Source organism: Choloepus didactylus, chromosome 8, assembly GCF_015220235.1.
Source record: "Choloepus didactylus isolate mChoDid1 chromosome 8, mChoDid1.pri, whole genome shotgun sequence".
NCBI classification, from domain to species: Eukaryota; Metazoa; Chordata; class Mammalia; order Pilosa; family Megalonychidae; genus Choloepus; species Choloepus didactylus.
The window spans coordinates 69,599,518-69,623,556 of NC_051314.1; the positions used below are offsets into that span (position 1 = coordinate 69,599,518).

General features: G+C 32.7%; 1 protein-coding gene and 1 long non-coding RNA gene across 5 annotated transcripts in view; one reads left to right on the forward strand and one right to left on the reverse strand.

Annotated features, from left to right (window-relative positions):
• Positions 1 to 3,100: 3,100 nt before the first annotated feature.
• Positions 3,101 to 22,897, forward strand: LOC119542284. Its single transcript, XR_005218447.1, has 2 exons — positions 3,101 to 3,637; positions 22,283 to 22,897. It is a non-coding gene; the product is annotated as an uncharacterized LOC119542284 (long non-coding RNA).
• USP15 (ubiquitin specific peptidase 15) overlaps positions 5,460 to 24,039 on the reverse strand; it is a 157,829-nt gene continuing 139,249 nt past the window's right edge. For 2 of the 4 annotated variants that reach the window (XM_037846898.1, XM_037846897.1), the window contains 11 exons: positions 22,797 to 22,880; positions 22,613 to 22,707; positions 22,323 to 22,514; positions 21,355 to 21,470; positions 20,897 to 21,169; positions 20,448 to 20,518; positions 19,958 to 20,073; positions 19,146 to 19,295; positions 16,922 to 17,025; positions 12,546 to 12,634; positions 5,460 to 7,387 (listed from right to left, as the gene is read on the reverse strand). In XM_037846898.1, coding sequence (XP_037702826.1) covers positions 7,205 to 7,387; positions 12,546 to 12,634; positions 16,922 to 17,025; positions 19,146 to 19,295; positions 19,958 to 20,073; positions 20,448 to 20,518; positions 20,897 to 21,169; positions 21,355 to 21,470; positions 22,323 to 22,514; positions 22,613 to 22,707; positions 22,797 to 22,880 — 1,473 coding nt within the window. In that variant the 3' untranslated portion in view covers positions 5,460 to 7,204. The remainder of the gene's footprint in view (positions 7,388 to 12,545; positions 12,635 to 16,921; positions 17,026 to 19,145; positions 19,296 to 19,957; positions 20,074 to 20,447; positions 20,519 to 20,896; positions 21,170 to 21,354; positions 21,471 to 22,322; positions 22,515 to 22,612; positions 22,708 to 22,796; positions 22,881 to 24,039) is intronic. The other 2 variants (XM_037846899.1, XM_037846900.1) reach the window with 1 other exon arrangement.

The window sequence follows — 24,039 nt, forward strand, 5'->3', positions numbered from 1 at the left end:
CTGTCCATGAAAGTATCTTCTGTATATCTTAATATATTGCCACCCCAAAATACACACACACGAATCAACAGAAAACCTCTCCTTTTCATCCAGACTTGACCATCTACTCCTTTATCAACATTTGGCTCATTTTGTTTTCAAAATTAGCACAACCTGTTGAGAAACTGATTCTTGCCTTTGGACAGAGTCAACAAACCTCTTTCTGCTTCAAGTGAGGCCTTTTTAAAATGAAAACTCAAGTCTGAATAACTATGGACTGCTTCACTCACCAAATTAGTATTTTGCACTACTGCCTTTGTGTATTCCAACCAAATAGTCAATATTTTTACTATTTCAATGTGCTGTCCAAAGCCCTCCCAAGTGGAAATTCTAGAGCTACTCTAGTTATAAATTTGGGAAGCGAGAGTCAGAGAGTCAGAACACTGGCAGGATCAGAATTCAGGTAGTTTAACTCCAGAGCCTATCCTTCAAACCACTCTTTTATCCCTGGGAGGCTTAGAGATGGACTTTAAGGAAGAGAGGAAAATAATCTTTCTTTTTTTTTTCAGGGAGATCAATCTGAAAGAAGAGAGAATGGACAGCAGTTGGAAGACTGACATAATCCAGGTGAGTTTATCTGAATGTACATTTATACTTTCAAAAATGAAATCTTAGGCTACCATGGACAGAGTTATTTAATACTGGTTAAATAAAAATATCTATAATTGATACTAAAGACATCGAAACACATTGGAAGAGTACGGATTATTATATTTAACTCAAATAATTTTTAGATAATGAAATTAGGGGAAAAAATACATCTGCTTAAGACAAAGAAAAGGTTCTAAATGTACAAGTTGTGAAATTATGCTGCTTTAAAAAATCATACTTGTTAGTATGTAACTGAATTCATATTTATTATGAAATATGAATTTTCAAGCTTACCATCACACTAAGACTTCTGCTTCAAGTCTTTAACAGGAGCTAGGAGCTAAATAAAACAAACAAACAAATACTAATTTGACTCATCTAATTGGTTTTGTTTTTTTGCTAAAAATATAAACATACTTTTCAAAAGTTAAAAACTGAATTTGAGCTTTCATTGTAAAATGTCTTTTATGGGTTGTCCATAAAAGAAAATACTGGCTGATTTTGCAAACCTTGACAATATACATCTCCACATCTATCATCTCAATTAACTGTAAGAAACTGGCATTTTTCCTATTTTATGATTGAGAAAATTGAAACTCAGAGGTTAGTAACTTATTTGGAGGTAGCTGTGGTGAAAATGGTTCTAAGTAATTCTAGAATGCTCCCTGTCATATCACACTCTCTTGTGACATACTACCCAAGTATCCATGATTAACGACAATTATTGTTTGAATCTGCAGTGTTACCTCAAGTCACACAGAATATACATGGCTCAAAGTTGAATGTTATTTGAGTTTTACAAATTGTTTCACCTTACCAAATTCACTTGATATTTTAGGGAGTCCTGTAAGAATTCCTTTGAAAATTAAAAAAATTACTGCAGATAATTTTCCCATCTTTACAATTTATTTTTTTTGTTTTCTTAAATGAGGGCAATTCTAATAATATGTTTTTGTATGTTGCTTTGCCTTAATTTTAAGGACACTTAATTTACTGCAATGTGATTAGAAAAAGATAATCTTTGGTGTTTTTACTAGAGTTCAGGAATGAATGATGACCTGGGTATCTTGGGCTTCTTGTGGGAAATGAGTTAAATAGGTCTGATGGAATTAATTCTGATGATCTCATTAGAGAATTAAAAAATTTTCCATCATGCTTGATATAATGGAAAGATGATCGTCATTATAAAGAAAACTAAATACTTTCACTTGTTACAGGGATAATTCAAGTCAGAAGAAAGCAGACCAGATGAAAGAGTGAAGGCATACATAAAAGGCCAGACATAAGCAGAACACTTTAATACATGAGTCTAAATTATTTAAAAAAATTTATCATATCTAAGAATCAATGAACAGAGGAGGAATGAGTTATAGTTTGTTAACCTAGAATGTTTCTTCATAGGGTTTAATTTTTAAAAAAAAGCAATTACTGTAAAAAAAAAGTTTTAATGAGAGACTGTGTTTGAGATATTAGAAAGTTTAAGAATCCTGAGATTCTAAGAATTAAAAAGAAAGGTGATACTTAAGGTTTAAAACAAAAGTTTGGGTAATGTTAAGAATCTGAGAAAAATGAAAAATATACATTATAAAGACTGTTGGGATCTGTCCACATTTATTGTTTTGCTTTTCTGTATGTAGATTTAATTCCAGCTAGCAAGGGACTTGAAAGTCACAGTAAATGAAACTATTTTTGTTTCACCAAACTATATACAATAAGCTACAAGTTCCTGATGAGGATAATTTGTAGCAAAATGAGCACCAATTTCAACCATGATTTTCTACAGCAGAGCACAGTCGATTACCAAAACAATTTAAACATTTATTTGATTTTGTACATATTGAAAATGTGAAGTCTTATTTTTACAGCATTTCTATTTAAAAGAATGTTGGCCAAAGAGATAGCTGTATTTTTAGGTGTTGTGTATATATATAGTCATATTTGCTAGATATTTCTAGAAAGAAATGACACCAAAATCTATTTGACCAATTTTCCCCCTGCTCTTTTGAGACTGTAGGCTGAAATACTATGTCCCAACTCTTGATTTTCCTTGAACGGATTATCTACTTTCTGAATTCCCTTAATAACCTGAGGTCTTTTCCTTTTATTATCTTGGCAAGTTCCAGGTTCCTAAAGGCAGGGCTGGGGAATTAGTAGACTGTGGTATTATGTGGGGTATGTTTCCCAATGCATATATTTGCCAAAAATAATTTTTGCACTATTTTATATTATCCATTTAAAAATTATCTTTACCACATATTAGTGCAAATAAAGCTTTGATAATATCTGAATTTTCACCATTTACATTTTATCTTTCCAATTCTTTATTTTATTTTAAAACCTATTCTTCATAACTTACATATACTTCACCCAGTTTTAAATGAAAGTTTTCTTATCTAAGCTTTTTGGAACTTTTTTGTTTAATATATAGTGAATATTTATTAAATACAGGAAATACATACATGTAGAATTGAAATGCATCCAAAACCAAGAATAATGCTTATAAGAAAAATTATTATAATAAATTTCTCATTAGAAAAATCTTAACACAAATCAAAACAAATCAAAATAATATAGCTGTGCAACAGAATATATGAAAAGTTAGCAAGGATATAAACATACTCACCTTTTTCCTTCCCCTATCCTCTGGTTAAGTGGTACTTAAAAGAATTATCTGGGATAGTCAATGTAGTTATATTTTCAAGAGAAGCTGTTTCAAAATTCCTCAGGTTAAGTTTTCAAAGCAAAATACAGTTTTTATTTTACTGTAAAATAAAAAACATGAACAAAGATCTCCACTATTTTTCTCTTAAATAAGCTCTCAACTCTTTGGTTCCCGAAATAAAACTTATTTTCCTTTCTTTCTCACCCTCTGAAATTTTAGCAGACCTCTGGCTCCTTTCCCTAGAATTCTCCATATCTTTATCTTAAATCCTAAACTGAGAAGAATGTGCTCACCTATACCACACAAGCAAAGGAAACCAGAAACGTACCAAATACCGTCTGCCAGGTAAGCAGGCACTAATGAAATGCATTGTCTGTAGAGAATTTTAGAAGTGTATTAAAACTGACTAAAAGTTGGTCTGCTTTTTAGTATCACTATTTAGCAATACTTAACATGCCAGTAATCGTATACTCCTTGTCTCTGTCTCTGGGGGTGTGGAAGGCTTCTACTAATGCCAGCCCCCACACCCAGTCCTCACATCCTACCCCCACATTTGGCGTGCCACTGAAGGAGACTCACAACACGTTTTCTCTTACAGTCTCCTGGCTTCTTATAAGATGTCCTCACCGCCTTAAAATCAGTTGATGAAAAAGCAGACCTCAGACTGTGAAAATGGCTTTAATACTTACTGATTTTCTTCATACCAAATCAAAATTTTATATAGTTTTTATCCAGTTGCCAGGAAATCAAGAATAAATATAGGACTACTAAAAGAACAGAGAGCATAAGAAAAAGCAAGATATTTAAATAAAGCCTTAAACTGCAGGTTATCCATCAAGATTAATTAAAACTAAGTTGTAGGTTGCATTTGTGGAAATGGAAAGAAGGGCACATCTTCAGTTAGATGAATAAGATAAGGAAAAATGTCAAATTACATTAAAATTTAATTAAAACTCTAATAAATGTACATAAATTGAATGAAGCTAATTTTAAAAGGGAAAGGTTACTTTAGATTCCAGCTATTTTTTTTCTTTTATTCGATAATCAAATACTGGGCTGAAGAAACTTTGGGAAGCCAAGTCATTAGACTTCAAGATGACTTTCTATTTAGACTGAAGAAATCAGTAAAGAGTATATCCCATAGTTTACAAAGTACTTTCCTATAAAATACATTATCTCATTTGAGCTATCAACAGTCTTGTGAGGCAGACATTATAACACAATGGGAACCAATGACCTGGGATAGAATACTGGCTCTACCACATATTAATTGTGAGACCTTGGGAAAATTACTTAACTGATTTGTACCTTAGTTTCTCCATATGAAAAATAGGGATGACGAATGTACCTGCCTCATAGCTGTTGTGAGATTAAATGAGATAATGCATCTAAACATTTTAATATATAGTGCTTGGTCCATAGTAAATGCTCAGTGAATGCTACCTATTATTGTTATTGTTTTACAGGTAAAGAAACAAACGAGGAGAGGTTAAATTCAAAGCCATATGATTACTAATTGGCAAAACTAGATGCAGAATTACAGTCTGGATATATTCCTACTACCCTTTATTACCTATGAATATATCTATTTTTAATTAGAGTTTATGCAGTATTTTAAAGCTTATTTTTTATAGCTAAAAATGTCATCTGAGTTAAACAGATTCAATGGCACTAGTAATATTTCCTATTTAAAAACAAACTTCTTTTAGTGGGTATAGAAATTAATGACAGGCATTGAAAAAAAAGGAAATGGTCACTATGTAGAATAAGGTGAAGACTACAAATCTAGGGCTAGAAAAAGAGATAACTTTGATTTTTCTTTAAACTTTCTGAAAAATGGAAATATAGTCTACTCGTTGGTATATGGCAGAAAGAACGTAACGTTCTGTGATGGCAGGTATATTTGTTTATTGCTGTAGCTCTGCCTCCAGAACAATGACTGGTAGGTACACAAACAAATATTTAGACTGATTTAAAAAAAAATCTTTAAAACATGTCCTAAACAGTAGGATTCACTTTTCTTTGACATACTTTCCATCCTATTATTAACTATAGAACTAAAAAGTCTAGCATATTTTATCTACCCATAAAATAGGGGATTTTTATCAAAAGATTCAGAGTATGAAATAAAAGACTAAATAAGGCCGTGAATAGCTTTATTGAAATCTGTATAAATAAACATGCACATTTCAAATGTAAACTCAAGTGAACTCAAATGCAGACAAAATTTTAACCTCTGTCATGCAGGAGGTTAGTTTACATTAAAAAAAAAAAGAAGAAGAAAAAGAAAAAAGAAAAAAACCCAAAGCAGCTTTTAAAATACCAGGATGAAAAACCAGCTTTAATATCAAGGTTTAAAGCAAAGCCATGATCAACATACCTCATTTATCCTGGTTAAATGCATTTTTTTTTTTTTTTTTACTTTTAAATGCTAACATAAATAAATAATTTACCAAAATGTGCACTCACAGAGTGAACTTTTATTTACAATACACAATTTTATAATCTATTGTATTTGATTAGTTCAAGTGAAGAACATTATACTTTTTGCTTTTAATAACAGTGGGACACAAAGCAATTTCTCAGGTAGTCAATACATGAAATGTGCCCCAGCATTTAGATTTTCTATTAAAGGCAGTATTGTATGCCAATCGACAATACATTCTTTCAACTAGATCAAAGGGAAAAAGCAGCAAATGAAAAATGTTTCAAATGTTTACACATATTTTTGGCATCCTGGATCCTTGAATGTGTTGAACTAAAATCAAATTCAAGGTTTGTATGCTTTATATACTGTACAGGTTCTGACTCTGGAACATGCAAATGCCAATTCTCTTATAACAAGTTACCTTCTGAGAAAAGCTGTAAGGCTATGGTGAATTCCATCAGGAACACACAAGAAAGTTAACAGACCTACCTTTAAAGCCAATTGTCTATTAATGATTTAAAGGCCATATATGAAAAAAATCTCTCATCTAAGCTTGATGCAATTATTACTATGGATACAGAATACTATTAAGTATGTCCTTATATTACAATAATTGGGAGAGCTAAAAGTTGCCGAATTACCAGAAAATGGGGTAGAGAAAAACAGACAGAAAAAATTTTAATTTTGCACCAACAACAGGTACAAGATATGCATATTTTAAAAAGCAAGTTAAAAAGAATTTGAATGCTAAGGAGTAGATCCTAATAACTGTAAAAAATACTTATATTTAACTGAAAAATGATGTTAGATGGAGTGTGAAATCTAGAACCTGTTTCCACAGTAGCAGTAAGATGAACATATTCTGGATTTTTAATGATACTACAAAAGGAAGTAACTTTTCCAAGATTGTTTCTTATATCATGATTCAGTTTTTTAATAGACCTACAGTGATCACCAGGGATAGACTTGAGAATTTGGTTTTCCAAGAATACTACTACAGTATTTACACCACACTGATACTGCAGCTAAATATTATAGTAGTATATATGGCAGCCTAATGCACATGAATTAGATTATCCAAAAACTAAGTTCAGCCATAGTTTCCTTGCAGTATTATTAGAGCAAAATAAATGACCAACATCCACAAATTTAACATTTGCCATCAATTAACTCACATCCAAAAAATTAAAGAAAACATAATTCATCAAAACAGCAGCAAACTTAAAAGGGGTTTATTTGTGATTTCCTATATATATTTAGCTTGTAAATACAAGACTGTAAATGTATTAAGAGACAATTTCTGTTAAAGTTTTCATTGTGTTTCACTTCAAGTACTGCACAAGTTAAAATCTGATAAAGAATTTACATTCGGTTATCTGAAACTCCTCATCTCAGACTTTTGTTTTAATGTGGTGGGTAACTTGATCATTTCAACAGATACCACCAGCAGGAAAGTCTCTCTTTTATGGCTTCTAGGACTTTCATTAGTTAGTGTGCATACAGTTTTCATTTTCTATATCATTGTCATTATCATTGCTATCTTCATCACTTTCTAACGGGATGCCTGTGGCAGCTGAAGCACCTTTAGTTTCTCGGTCAAGAGGGAAAAAGCCAGTTCCACTGAAAGTGTCTTGTCTCTGGTAGAAGAGTACATATGCTGCTTTGGACTGTCAAAACAAAAAGGATGTTAAAATGGTAGTGATTCTCAAAGATTAAAATACTATGAATGTTTAGCTGGCAACTAGTATTAGTGACAGGCATGAATCAAATAGAAAAACCACACATGGTCAAAGAGAAGTTACTAAAATTGATAAGATGATTCCTAAATATAAAGAAGTGTCATCAGAATAAAGCATTTTTAATGCTTTCTAAGTTATTTAAACCAATACATAAATACAACTATATCACAGATGAACCTAGTTACTCGAAACTGAAATAGAATTTTACGCTTTCTTCCCTCACTTCTAAAGAAAAGGTGAGCCTCTTTCTATCTAATACTACTCATTTTATTCCATGTTTTCTCTAGAGACCAACTCTTCCAACTGTCTTAAGGATCCTGCTTGTCATTCATCACTTATATATCTTTAATGAGTCCTCTACTAGCCTTTTCTTTTTGGCATAAATAATATTTAAATCTTTTCCCATCATAAATCCCTCTCCATACCACATCCTCTTCTAGCTGTCATGTATTTCCATCGTCCTCACAGTCAAGTTTATAGACAGAGAAATCTATATACTCATCGCACACTCCTCAATCCAATGTAATCTAACTTACACCACAACCATTCTAATAAAATGGCTTCCATTAAGGTCAGTAACCTGTTAACAAATTAAATGGATGCCTTTTAAACAATCTCTTTGATTGATTTTATGCTTCACTACTCCTCTATCCTTCAAACTATTTTTGGCTTCTCTGACATTACTTTTCTTGTGTCTTCTTCTATTTCTTATCAGACTCTATTGGGTGTGGGCTCATTAAATCTCAATCTTTAAAAACCATGTTTTGCAATATGGTTAACATGGGACCTAGAAGAGGGAAAGAGATGTTGTTCTGTACAGGTTAATGTGATGCATTGATGCATCCCAGAGTATTTGGGGCAGAAAATTGAAAGGTAAGTTCCCTTGATGGACTGGGGAGAAATGTGGAAATAGTGGACTTCCCCACCCGAGGAATTCCTGATGTTCTCACAAGCACTGGGGACTCCCAATTTGATGGGTTATACCCTCAATCTTGGGGCTTGCCCTTTTGAAACTTATTCCTGCAAAGGAGAAGCCTACTTAAAATTATGCCTAAAAGTCACCCCAAGAGAACCTCTTTGTTGCTCAGATGTGGCCTCTATCTCACAGCCATTTCTGCAAATAAACTCACTATCCTCTCTTCCCTATGTGGGACATGACTCACAGGGATGAGCCTGGCCCTGGCATCATGGGATTGAGGATACCTTCTTGACCAAAAGGGGGATAAGAAATAAAACAAAGTAGTTTCAGTGGCTGACATTTCCTACAGAGTCAAGAGGTCATTCTGCAAGTTATTCTTATCCATTAACTAGATATTCCTTTTTAGTTTCTAGTGTATTAGAATAGCTAGAAGGTAACTGTTGAATCTGTTGAATGTAATTCAGTAGACTTGATTCTCGATGACGACTGTATAACTACACAGCATTTATCAGGTGACTGTGTGATTGTGAAAACCTTGTGACTGACATTTCCTTTATCCAGTGTATGTACAAATGAGTAATAAAATAAAGAAAAAACAAAACAAAACACATGCAAAAAACTATGTTTTGTCCTCAGACCACCAATCTTCTCTACCTGTATCCTCTCTTTGGGTGACTCATTCAAACCCATGGCTTCAACTGCCACCTAAGGAAAGACAACTCAAATTGTTAGGCTAGTATTCTCCCCTGAATTCTAGTTCCATTAATCCAACTACTTAGTGAAAGTTTCACATAACTATCATATGTGCAACTCAAACTTCAAATGCAAATTTTCTTCTCATTTACCCTATCTTGGTTAATGGCGAAGTAAATCATCTTCAACTCCTCCTTCTCTGCATCTCTATATTTTCTTAAACTTTTTATTTTAAATTAATTTTCAACTTACAAGATAACTGTAAAATTACAAAAAACTCATACAGAGAATTCCCACACACTGTCTACTCATCTTAACACTTAAGATGCATGGCAATATCGAATTCATATAATGTACATAAACAAATTTATTGTTTATCTGAAAGCAGGATTAGGTCAGTGTTGCCAAAGAGGCTTTGAAGGAGGATGTGGCCAAATTCAGGATATTTAAACTGGGAGATTAAATAGGAAAACAGAATTGAAAATTAGGGGTCTAAATATAAAATGGATAACTTAGGCATAATCATGTAATGAAATACTACAGTGTTCACCAATCCTAGACCAAATAGAAGAAAAGAAATAACAAGGATTAAAGCAGAAATAAATGACATAGAGAACAAAAAAACAATAGAGAGGATAAATAACACCAAAAGTTGGTTCTTTGAGAAGATCAACAAGATTGACAAGCCCCTAGCTAGACTGACAAAATCAAAAAGACAGCAGACCCATATAAACAAAATAATGAATGAGAAAGGTGACATTACTGCAGATCCCGGGGAAATTAAAAAATTTATAAGAGGATACTATGAACAACTGTATGGCAACAAACTGGATAATGTAGAGGAAATGGACAATTTCCTGGAAACATGAACAACCTAGACTGACCAGAGAAGAAATAGAAGACCTCAACCAACCAATCACAAGCAAAGAGATCCAATCAGTCATCAAAAAGCTTCCCACAAATAAATGCCCAGGGCCAGATGGCTTCACAGGGGAATTCTACCAAACTTTCCAAAAAGAACTGACACCAATCTTACTTAAACTCTTTCAAAACATTGAAGAAAATGGAACACTACCTAACTCATTTTATGAAGCTAACATCAATCTCATACCAAAACTCAGCAAAGATGCTACAAAAAAGGAAAACTACTGGCCAATCTCCCTAATGAATATAGATGCAAAAATCCTCAACAAAATACTTGCAAATCGAATCCAAAGACACATTAAAAAAATCATACACCACGACCAAGTGGGGTTCATTCCAGGCATGCAAGGATGGTTCAACATAAGAAAATCAATCAATGTATTACAACACATCAACAAATCAAAAGGGAAAAATCAAATGATCATCTCAATAGATGCTGAAAAAGCATTTGACAAAAGCCAACATCCGTTTTTGATAAAAACACTTCAAAAGGTAGGAATTGAAGGAAACTTCCTCAATATGATAAAGAGCATATATGAAAAACCCACAGCCAGCATAGTACTCAATGGTGAGAGACTGAAAGCCTTCCCTCTAAGATCAGGAACAAGACAAGGATGCCCGCTGTCACCACTGTTATTCAACATTGTGCTGGAAGTGCTAGCCAGGGCAATCTGGCAAGACAAAGAAATAAAAGGCATCCAAATTGGAAAGGAGGAAGTAAAACTCTCATTGTTTGCAGATGATATGATCTTATATCTGGAAAACCCTGAGACATCGACGATACAGCTACTAGAGCTAATAAACAAATTTAGCAAAGTTAGCGGGATACAAGATTAATGCACATAAATCAGTAATGTTTCTATATGCTAGAAATGAACAAACTGAAGAGACACTGAAGATAAAGATACCATTTTCAATAGCAACTAAAAAAATCAACTACCTAGGAATAAACTTAATCAAAGATGTAAAAGACCTATACAAAGAAAACTACATAACTCTATTAAAAGAAATAGAAGGGGACCTTAAAAGATGGAAAAATATTCCATGTTCTTTGGATAGGAAGGCTAAATGTCATTAAGATGTCAATTCTACCCAAACTCATCTACAGATTCAATGCAATCCCAATCAAAATTCCAACTACCTACTTTGCAGACTTGGAAGGGCTAGTTATCAAATTTATTTGGAAAGAGAAGATGCCTCGAATTGCTAAAGACACTCTAAAAAAGAAAAACAAAGTGGGAGAACTTACACTCCCTGACTTTGAAACTTATTATAAAGCCACAGTTGTCAAAACAGCATGGTACTGGCACAAAGATAGACCTATAGATCAATGGAATCGAACTGAGAATTCGGGGATAGACCCCCAGATCTATGGCCGACTGATCTTTGATAAGGTCCCCAAAGTCACTGAACTGAGTCATTATGGTCTTTTCAACAAATGGGGCTGGGAGAGTTGGATATCCATATTCAAAAGAAAGAAATACTACAGTGTTCAAGTATCTATTATAGTTATAAGGAGACAAGCAATAGCATAATTAATAAATGTGTATTGTATCTACAGAGAAACAAAGATTATTTCAGAGCTGTTGATGGAATGACAGGTTGAAATTATGCCACTAATTCAGCTCGGAAGTTTATTAAAGTCCTTAAATAAGTTGAACAATTTAAGATGAAGACTTTAAAGTATTACAAAGGGAAAAGTTAGTTTCTGCCCTCAAGGAATATAATCTAAACAGGATAACAAGGTAAACTAGTCAGTGCTCCCCATATGAACAGAAAGCCCTCAGTATGGCAAAGATCACCATATGAGTATGCATTTTACTTCCTACTCTTATAATACTGCAAAATTATAGAAAAATAAACTCATATCAGCAATTCCAGCTTTCTTCTTTAAACATACCACAGTCATCCATCAATAAATATCTGAAAATAAAGATCTGCTCTGCTGTGAGTCACAACACATGCCAATATTTTGGCTCTAGCTGTGGCTGACAGATAAACTTATACAAGTGTGAGCAGATGTAATTTCTTAATTTTTTCATGATTCATAAAATAACAAAATAACAAGGATTAATTTTTTTAAATGTATAATTCATTTAATTAAGTCATTTTAAGTTTAAATGCTTAAGTGTCAGAAAGCAGGATAAGACTTTATTTTGAAGATCAAAGGTATGGTAAGGACTTAAAGGATTTTTTTTTTTTCTTCCTGTTCTAACATTTACTTTAAATAGTCCATCTCTAGAGAGTTAAGTGCTGAACCTACTTTCCAGAGGAAAGTTTTATTTTTTCATTAGAAAATTCCATCATGTTGAAAACTACTGGAAAATTTTTCACATTGCAATCTGTGCTTCTTGTTAGTGGGTAAATTTCAAAGACAAATTTCCATGAGGGGGCAGTTTTACAGATTTTTAAGTGAGAGCATGTCTCTCTTAGCTACTAGAATTTCTAGAACATAGACTAGAGTCCCACAAGCCCCCTTTAAATAATCTATATTCACTCTTTAAAAAAACATGGATTCCATGATCTTTAGGAAATATAAGACACACTTACCACAATTTGGTCTTCAGATGCAGTTGAGACACTACTGTCATCAAAGTAGTACCATTTTCCATCATCTTTATTTTTTGCGAAAGCAGTATCTAATAAAAAATATAATCAATTCTGTGACTAAAATGATTTATAGTTTTCTGGGGGAAACCTTCAAAATTCTATAATCATCTACCTGAGTATACCTGTTAAGTATTACATTGTAATGATCTACAAGTGGTCTATCTATTACACATTCAACTGACTAAACTGATTAAAGGTTTTAGGAATAATTTCCACACTCTAGATGGCTATGATACTTTTCATATAATTGAAACTTGTGACTTTTTTTTCATCCCAGGGACAAACAGAACATATTTATTATTATTTTTATTCACAGAATAACAATGACAATAAATGGCAATTAACATTTATGTCGTGCTTACTCTATATCAGGTACAGTGCTATGAACTTTACCTTGTAAAGAAGATATTATCATTGCTATTCTTCCCATTTTAGAGATGGAGAAACTGAGGCATCAAGAAAAGGTTAATCTGCCCAATGTAATATAGCTGTTAAGTAGCAGAGGTAGGATTTAAACCTAGGTCTATTTCTGACTCTAAAGCTTGGCATTTCAACTATTATTTAAATTTTCCATAACAAATTTTTTTCTGACATTTTTGATTAACTTGTAGTGATTTTTAATCAGACTTGTCTTAATTCTTTAACAGAAGTATAGAGCAAGAAAAAGGTAAAAATTAAACCTGCAAACTATCCAACTACAACCCAGAACCCATGAATCTCGAAGACAATTGTATAACAATGTAGCTTATGAGGGGTGACAATGGGATTGGGAAAGCCATAAGGACCACACTCCACTTTGTCTAGTTTATGGATGGATGAGTAGAAAAATAGGGGAAGCAAACAAACAAACAAACAGACAAAGGTACCCAGTGTTCTTTTTTACTTCAATTGCTCTTTTTCACTTTAATTATTATTCTTGTTATTTTTGTGTGTGTGCTAATGAAGGTGTCAGGGATTGATTTAGGTGATGAATGTACAACTATGTAATGGTACTGTGAACAATCGAATGTACGATTTGTTTTGTATGACTGCGTGGTATGTGAATATATCTCAATAAAATGAAGATTAAAAAAAAAAAAACAAATTAACCCTGCAAATTTTTTAGATTTGCTTTAAGTAAATAAAAAAGAAATGCCCCCCTTTCCTAGCCCATGCTTTGTTTGAACTACCTAATAACTGAGGAAACAAAGTTGCAAAATGTTCCCCAAAGAATTATCTGCTGTTAGAGCTTCTAAAAAGTGACCTTTATAGGCTAAGTCCTCTAAATAATCCTATCCTCCACAAAAGACAAGTTATTATTCTTCTGTTCTACATATACATAAGAAATTGAGGTGGGTATCTTTGATATAGTCAAAACCAATGGGGAACATATTCTTTCTATACAATCACTCTGAAAGTAAGGTAGGAATGAATTTAATAGTTAGCTCTTCTATCTTTGGTGAAGTGCCTCTGGTAGACAGAAAGATGGTTTAAAAAACAAATAAACCAATAAATCAGCCAAACAACCAAAAGAGTACAATGGTTTAAACTCCAATTAGTTTATTTAACAAAATTCAGTGACCATCTTGTATGTGGAAGAAAGGTCTTACATTTTACCTGCTGTTGATTCTCTCTCCCCAAAAATCAACCATAGGAAAAAACTATAGGAACAGAGGGAAGCCAGGATTAAAGAAATTAACAAAAATAAACTGAGAACCTCCTTGAGAAGACTAAAGTGTGGCACATCAGTGTGAACAGATGCAGGTATGTGCTTGTGCATGCATAATGTACAAGTGGCTAGGGGCAGTGATGAGAAGACTGGTTAGAGGAAAAACTTTCAAGTTTCATTTATGGGACAAACACTGCTTTATTCTTCATCACAGAAAGCAGCAATACTCAGACCACCTGAATCAGAGGTGTAGTATTTTAAAAAAAAATGTCCTGTTGGGCTAACAAAGTATTTGACAACTAGTATAACTAAAACCCAAGCCCTCTGGTTAAAAATCAACTTTGGTGAGGTGTTGAAGAAATAAAAGTGGGCTGAAATTTCCCTTGAGCATGCACTCCTCCATCTCTACCCCTCCGACTCCCCAGGGCTAGTGGACTGCAACCTCCTTCCAATGCTGAATATTTCTAAGAGTTTAAAGTTGAATTTCTGATCAGAGTAGTTGTTTGGTTGAATGGTAGCAAAGTGGAGGGTCAACAGTGGTTCTGTGGTGCCTGGGGATCTCCTGATTTGGAGTTTTTTCTCTCTCCAATCAAACACACTAGGAGAGACAAAGATTAGGGCCTGGCCTTTTGCCCTTGCTTAAAATACCTCACCAGAACTGCTAATACCTGCCAGGGAACACAAACTCTCAGGTCAAAATAACCAGATACTATAAAGGACAAAAGAACTGAATAACTTAAACCAATTGAAGCAGAATTATTAGACCAGATGTACCAAGAAGTTAAATAAGTTTAATAACTATTAAGAGGTAGTGAAAGATATAAGCAATATGAAAAAGGAAAAAGTAAAAACAAAAACATGAAACTAAGGCCTTGAAAAATATGAGTTGAAATTAATAACTGTAATGGGGATAAATAATAGAATGGTCAAAACTAAAGAATAAATTAATGAGTTGGAGGATCAGATTGAGGAACTCTCCCCAGAGGCATCAGGAAATGACAACGCTACAAAAAAAATATAAAGGGAGAGCTTAGTGATAGTGAAATACAGATTTATGAAGTGGTTCAGAAATAAAGAAAAATGAGAAGTATTTGATGGAAAATGCAGATAATTTCCCAGAATTAACAAAAGATGAAAGACAGGATAAAAACATGCATGAGTGTGTGTGTGTATAAACAAAACTCCACACCTAGATATATTAAGGTAAAATTTAAGAATATCAAAGACAAAGGAATTCAAAAAGAGGAAAGCATCTCAGCTTATTTTATTGGGCTGGAGTGTAATCCTGATTCCAAAGTAAAATAAGAACATTATAAAAAATTATAAAACCATTTCACTTATAAATTAAATTACAACCATCCTATATTAAATTAACCAAACCCATACCTAACTGTGTATCAAAACATACATAAAGACAAGTAGGATTTATCCCAGGAATGCAAAGATAGCTTAACAGAAATATAGACCAATTGGAGTGTAGATTGGTGCAGCCATCCTGGGGAGTCATCTGACAGTACTTAGAGCACTCTGAAACCTAGCAATCCCACTTCTGGGATTCTAATATAAACAATGATGTTTATCAAGTCTTGTGGTTGTAGAAAATCAAAGCAGTTTGGATGTCCACCACGAGGAGTATGGAGAGGCAAAACACGGTGGATATAAATTATGAGTGATTAGTAACAGCAATGGACTAAATGCACACAGAGCAATATGAGTAAATCTTAAAAGGGTCAAGGAAAAAAAGTAAGCAACATATAAAGACCTATAAAATGATATCAATTATGTAAACTAACAATAGTGCACGATTTCCAAGAGCACGTACAACGGAAGGAAGCCCTGAATGGACCAATGTTGTTCCTGTGCCTTGATCTGAAGGATATATTTTAACTCAATCTTCTACATCTGATGTAAAAAAATAAAAATAAAAAAAAAGAAAACTCAAAATCTGATTGTGGTGGTTTGAAGCTGTATATACCCCAGAAAAGTAAGTAATCCATTCCTGTGGGTATGGACCATTTTAAGTAGGATCTTTTGGTGAGGCTACTTAAATTAAGATGCGACCCACTTCATTCAGGGTGGGTATTAATCCTCTTACCGAGCACTTTATAAGAGAATGAAACTCAGACAGAAAGAGAGAAAGCCACAGAAGCAAAAAGCTGAAAGCAATGAAACCCAGAAGAGAAGGGAGAGACCAGCAAATGCCGCCCATGTGCCTTGCCATGCGACAGAAGAGTTCAGGATTGCCGGGAGCTGGTCGTCAGGAAGAAAGCATTGTCTTGATGATGCCTAAATTTGGACATTTTCATGGCTTCAAAACTGTAAGCTTGTAAGCTAATAAACTCCCATAGTTTTAGCTAACACATTTCGTGATACCTGCTTTGAACAGCTTAGCAAACTAAAACGATTCATTCATTCATCAATATTTATTGAACTACTATATGTAAGACACATCTTACATTTTACTTTTTTTTTTTCTTTTTTGGGGGGAAACAAGCAGAAAATTTATTAGGTAAGCATGTGAGAGGAAAATGTGGGCAATCTCACAAAGAAAGAGGTGAAAGGTGAGAGGCCTACATTTTACTTTTAAAAAGTAATAAATATCTTAAAGATAAAAGTCTGGAGTTATCAAACATCAGGATTTAAGTTAAAAAGTAAAATGTCAACTTACAGTGTCCTCCTCCCATTCCTCCATAGTGGTTGGAAACAGCAATCAGATTATAGCGGCAAGGACCTGCATTTGGATTAATTAGGAATTCTGACATATCCAAGTCACTGTTTAAAAAGGAGATCAAATTAGTTTCACATTTTTCCAAAAATGCAATGAATTATAGTTTCTTCTGTTAGTTGTTTAACTCTCATCTCACCAAAAGCCAATAACTTGTGTAAAACAAATCATGCATATACCCTAGAGAAGTGAATGTTTAGGCAAAAATTTGTTTAGGGATTGAGAATTTTAAAATGCTTCACTGATGGTTGTTATTCTGATTAATGCTTTTATGCTAATACATTTAACTCTCAGTATACCAAGAAACCTAATCACCATCTGAGTCCAAAGCATCTTCTTTATTTTTCCGTTAAAAAATTTTTCTTGTTAGAGAAGTTGTAGATTTATAGAAATATGCAGAAAATAGAGTTCCCATATATTCCCCTACCCACCCACCCCCACTCCCCCCTAGTCTTCCCTATTATTAACACTTTGCATTAGGGTGGAACCTTTGTTACAAATGATGAAAAAATATTATTATAATTATACTGCTAACTAGAGTCCATATTTTACATTAGGGTTCATCACTGTGTTGTACAGTCTTATGGTTTTTTTTTTTAATTTTTATTCTAGTAATATAGATACAACCTAAAATCTCCCCTTTTAGCCACATTTAAATATATAATTCAGTGGCATTAATTACTTTCATAGTGTTATGCTATACCATCATCATCATCCACTCCCAAAACTTTTCCATTACCCCAAACAGAAACCTTGTACCAATTAAGCATTAATTCCCTATTCCCTACACCCACCATGGCCCCTGGTAACCTGTATTCTAGTTTCTGATTCAATGAATTTGTTTCTTCTAATTATTTCTTATCAGTGAGATTATACAATATCTGTCCATTTGTGCTAAGCTTATCTCACACAACACGTCTCCAAGGTTCATCCATTTAACGGCTGAACAATATTCCACTGTATGTATTTACCGATTTTGTTGATGGACCTTTTTATTTTTTATATTTCCAAGCTATTTTTACAAATGATTTATGTAAATAAGAATAAATGGGTAATGAAAAACAATTTTATTAGAAAGTTTATGAGAATTTAAATACATCAAATCCAAATTTTTATTCCACATTTTCCTAGTTTTGAAGATACACATATATACCCCAAATAGCCAACATCTGTTCATAATTTGCCATGCAGAAATCTAGAACAGAACCGTCTTGTAAGTAGCTTATCATTATTTCTATTTCTTCTTGTACTTGCACCATTAAAAAGAAATGATGATTCTAAATTCAAATACATCTTTAATAGGTTCTAGCTTATCATTACTTCTGGTTCTTCTTGCACTTACATCATCAAAATGCTACATTCTTGAAAACTTTGATGGTTCATAATTTTGCTAATGAAACCATCTTCTTTGCTCTTTAATTGCAAAACATTTTCAATTTATAAACAATTAGAATGATCAATACAATAAATATTTTCAGCTTTACATCAAATCACCTTTGTATACACACCTGTCTTCAGTATTTGTCCTCTTACTAACTGTATAAAGTAAATTTTGGTGCAGAAAATCATGAAATATGAAAGAATACTGTCACATGTCCTTTTAGCTCAATGGGATAGTTACAGGCTCTTATTGCAAAATATTGTGTGATGGAGTCCTCTTGTTGAATGATGACTAAGTAAATGAGAATACAATATTCCTTTTTTTCTTCTGAATTCTCAATTGCATTCAATAAATGGTTTTTAAAAAAAGGACAATAAAGATGTTGTCTCTAGATTTCTTTATACCTTTTTTTTTTGAAATATGATGCAATATTCTGGACATTGCAATAAAAAGACTAAAGGATGATACAATAGAGATGTATTTCACTACTGTGCCATCCTTATAAATGATTCCATTATTCTGTTTTTATAGGTAGTCTTTTTTTAAAAGCATAGTTAAAATAACTGAAGAGTAATGATAAAATAATTTCTAGGAAAAAGAAAATCATGACGATCCCATAAAATATCTTAAATTTATAAATGGGACCAATGAACCTGTAAGATAATGTATCATGGAATGAGTTTTATCCTACTTTTGTTTAAAGTATATTTTCTTTGTTGTTTGGAAAACTAAGTTAAAAAAAAAAAAAAGATGTGTCCAATTTTTATGAAGTACAATTAAACTTACTTGATAGGAAAATCAACTAGGGTATCCAACTTGTCTCTCATATATCGACTGTAAGAAAATCGCTTGAGATGCACCACAAGTACTGGAGGCAGGGACCATAAATCTAATTTCTTTGTGGCTTGCTGATGTTCTTTACAATTTGGACAATACCTAAAAATATAGAGAAGTATTTAAAGTTTCATAAGGTGCAAAGAAACCAACACCCCTCATTAAAGAAAACAACAGAAAAAAATTTTTTTGAAAAGTTTTACATTCATTCAGTGAGCAATTACTGTAAGTTTATCAGGTTGGAAAGAATTCCTCTTACTATTTTTACTCTTATTTCATTTTCCAAATAAGTATTCAAAGAAGTGATGAAGGATAGATTATTTACATTTTGTTATGCTAAAAAGACAGGGATGTATCACAGACCTGTGCTAAGGAATAGGAATTTGAAAACTTAAAAAATTCTGGAGTGTAATAACAACACAAACATACCATCCCTAAAATTTTCTCCTATTTCCCTAAAAAGTGCTTCTCTAAAATTGGTTGTACAGCTAAAAATTCTACAGAAATATTTACTAAAATTAATTATTAATAGTAAAATGGCCAATATGGAAATTATAGTTATGGGATTAATCCTAAACATATTAATACTTTTGAAGACTTTCTCATCCCTCTTAACAGACTATTACTTATTATCTGAAGAAATGCTTATTATTTAAAAGATCAAAGGGAATTTATAATCACTTTTTAAACTTGATGTAGCACATACCTGAGCATAAATCCCTAAAGAAAATAATTAGAAACAATTATTTAACTTTGTTTCTTACCAGGGATCTTCAGCACCTAGCTTTTCTTTTGTTGTAAAAAGCTCAATGCAATCTTTTAATTTCACAAAGGGTTTTTTAGGAGGTTTATATTCCACACTTTCATGTTTTTCAAAATCCTAAAGAGAAGTATTTCTTGAGTTAAGAGAACAAATGAAACAAAACTTATTTTAGTGATACCGTCTTATTTATAAATAGTAATGAAAAACTCCTAAACTTTTTCAAAATAATCATAAAGCATATTTCAGTTTTACACTGCACTTCTAAATAACTGATATATACACCTCCATGAACAATTAAAAATGTAAACTTCTGTTCAAAACCAACTCTGTACCTTTTTTTTAAAAAAAAGGTCTTTTTGCAATGCCTTTTCTAGCTCATGATCAATTTTTTACTGGCAAAGCAAATGTATCTAATGGAAGTAAAAGAATGTAACAAAACAGTGTGATTAACTTGGAAAAGCTAAAGAAGGGATGAGTGAGTGATGACTTACCTCAGCAGCATTTTCATCAAAATATCTTTTTTTCAATTCAGGATCCCAATCCAAAGCAAGAAAAGATCTTTCTAAGGTGGAAAACATATTTTTTCTTTAAAATATATTTACTTTAATGTTAAAATTAATACATATTAAGATATATATCAAAACAAAAAAAAGCAATCTCTTCTACTTGTATTAGGTGATTAGGGCAAATAGTTACATCCAATGCATTGAAATAATTCAGGAGATACAAAAAAAAGATACAAAACTTAAGCATGAGTTCAACTTGAATTCAATAAACACAGAACTCAGTCTGCTTAGAATTTAAGGCCTTTCATTTAAAATTACAGACAGACAAATAAATGGCATTTTTCATGAAAGGGTTGAATTTCATAGTTTTTACCTAAGAAAATAACAGACTTGGCTCAAGTTCAGTGTTGAAGTTATTTTTCAAAAATACTTACCATCTAGCCTAGGCTGCCTATCATCAAATCTTATATGCCTGGTATCATCTTTGATATAGTTGATATCAGTATTGCCTAAGTTGTTGAATTGGAATGTAAACAATCGTTTTTTGTGTCCTGTGAGTTGACCTTTGCAAGTTTCCTCAGTACATAATCCGTTTTCAGAATCATTATCTCCTCCAACTGAATCTTCAGACTGACTGTTTTCATTCTCTGAGGGAAGTTCTTGATCCTGGCTGGATTCATCATCTGGTTCATCGGTTTCCATTTCACCTAATTTTAGATATTGGAGATCTTTAAACAAACCCAGTGTTACATTTAAAAATTATTATGTTAATATTAACATGTTTTCCTCCAGGATTGCAGATATTTTCTAGCTCCTTAATTCCTATCTTAACTTTTTCTCTGAGGCACTAATCCAGGTGAAAAGTTTTTACAACTGAACAGGGACGTCTTACTTGGTGAGCCTTCTTCATGTATGCCATTTGGGCCATTCCCATTAATATTTTGGTCCTTACAGCAGTGTAGGGATCCTTCTGTTTCCTCGTTTTCAGTAGATATTTTGACATATCGGCTTAAATAAAATCAGAAACCAAAAAAACTCAGTTTGATAAAACAAAATTTTTAATGCAATAATTGGTCATTTAGTAGATTCAAGGATAAACCATAAGTGCACCTGACTAATAATTTGTTTCTTGTCTTTAAATAACACAGAAGTTAATTTGTTACTTCTAGAATTTTATATCTTTTAATAGTTTAATGTTTGCAGCTAATACGTTTTCAGCTTATACTTCCTATATAAAAAGATCCTCATTTACATGATGTATTGTATTGTTAAAACCACTTATAATTGTATAATTTGATCTTTATGTAAGTGTAATGGAATGATAATGATTAAAACAGCTATGTAAGAAAGAATACTAAAAATGTCAGCTATAAAAGATAATGGAAAGGGATCAAATAGTATTCTTGATTATCTTATAATTCAAATCAAGGTTTTATGGGGACAGAAAAGGGGCTGCCATAGAATAATTACGAAAGTTTCTTCTTTTAAATAAATTATTAGTACAAGATCTTGAACTAGCAGTGTTATAAAGAAATGAAGCATGTGGCATCTATTACGAATTCAGAGGGCATACATGCATTACAATATTGATAACTTCCTATTTCTTTCCATTTGTAAACTTTTGGTGTAAAAAAGTTAAAAGAGTTCATGTTTTCTGGGTTTGAAATTATCTCAGTAATAATGTGGTTTACCTGATAAAGAAACTAGACTGCAATCTGATTTTTAAAACCTTTCTCAATGATAATATAGGCCTATCTAATTAGATTCTGAGAGTACCTTGCATGTTTACATCTAGCTACTACTATGTATTTTATTTCCAGGTTTATTTCGTCAATCAATGTAGAATTGTCTGGTACTTACCACATTCTCAAAAGCAGAAGATTATAGAGTTTATCTTCAGTATTGTTTCGTGGAACAGCCATAAGAAAAGGCTGACCAAAAAGTGAAGAACCAGTATGGTGGGTGTAACTTGAGTGTCTAAACTTTTCTCTTAGGCAAATAGGAATAATCACATGCTCTGTATCTTCTGTCCTATTGATGTTAATTTCAAACCTACAAGGACAAAACTGACCATAAATTCTCAAAATTTTATGATATTTCTTTTGAATTTTTTCACAAATAATATTTTGCACAATGAATTTTATACTTACACATAAATATCATCTCGTTCCACAATACTACTAAGGTTTTCATCCATAGCGAATATTCTGTGAAATCTATGATTGTATATATCAGTAACTATCATCTAAAAGGAAATAAATTTCTATTAAGCTGGCTTTACAACACTGAAAAACTAAACACCAAGTTATATACTTTAACCCAGAAACATCTTACCTTATCTGCAGGTACTCCTGACAAAGCAGACAATGCTGTACAAAGATCTAGTATGTTTCCAATTTTGGGGACAACCACTTTGTACTAAAAAAAAAAACAAAACAGAAAATTGTAATGAATTTATTACTTTGGAAAAAACATCCAGTAGATGAGGCTGACCTCATAGTTGCTTCCTCACATTCACTTGCCGTTTGGCCCCCAGTGTCTGCCTCCAATCTTGCCATCATCCTGGATGGAAATATCCAGGTGGATAATTTATCCTAGCCTTATCACTCCTTGGCTCCTGAATTCAAATACCTACACTTCCATTCAACTATAGTCTATCTCCTGGACACTGTCATCATCTGAAACTGTTCCACTTTTTTTTTTTTTTTAATTTTTTAATGCATTTTTTAATTGTGAACTTTAACATATATACATAACAATGATAACTTTCAAAGAATGACTTAGCAGTTAGAGAGCAAATTTCAAAGAATATCATGGGTCACCGTTCCACAACTTCAGCTATTTCCATTACTGTAAAATATAACACACATACAGAAAGGTGTCAACTCTTGATGTTCAGCTCAACAACCAGTTATATGGGTAATTTCAAAAATTGTTATGGGTTACAGTTCCACAGTCTGGTGTCCTTCTTTATCTCTATTTAACCTCTTACCAAGGCTATGATAGCTATTATATCACTAAATCTTTTTGAATCCTAATTCTAGTGACCTCTCTGTAGCAGACAGATGACTACACCCTCCTTTAAAATTTTCATTTCCCTATACCACTACTACTTTTTATTCTTTTCTATTGCTCTGGTCATGCCTTCTTTTGATGCTCTTCTACAGACTGTTCTTTAGCGTTCTTTCATTAGCCCTCTTTTTGAGTCTATATGCTCTCCTTATATTGGGTGACAATATATCCTGCATTGCTTTGGCCAGTCCTGTATTAGCCTGCATCCTGGTATAATTATTAATAATGGCCCCTTTTACTTTCAAGAGTTCTAGTTTAGATGATAAGTTTCAGTACCATCCTAGCCTTAGGTGACCTTATCCTTCTAAAACAACTACAACTACCATCTTAATGGCAGTTGAGATCACCACCCAATTTACATTTGTAGTAGACTTCTCTCCTCTAGTTTAGTTACATAAACTCAAGTACCTATTGGTTATCTACACCTAAATGTTCCTCATGTGTCTCAAAGTCAACTCATCTAATACTAAACCAATCTTTCTTCTCAAACCTGTTCTTCCCATAT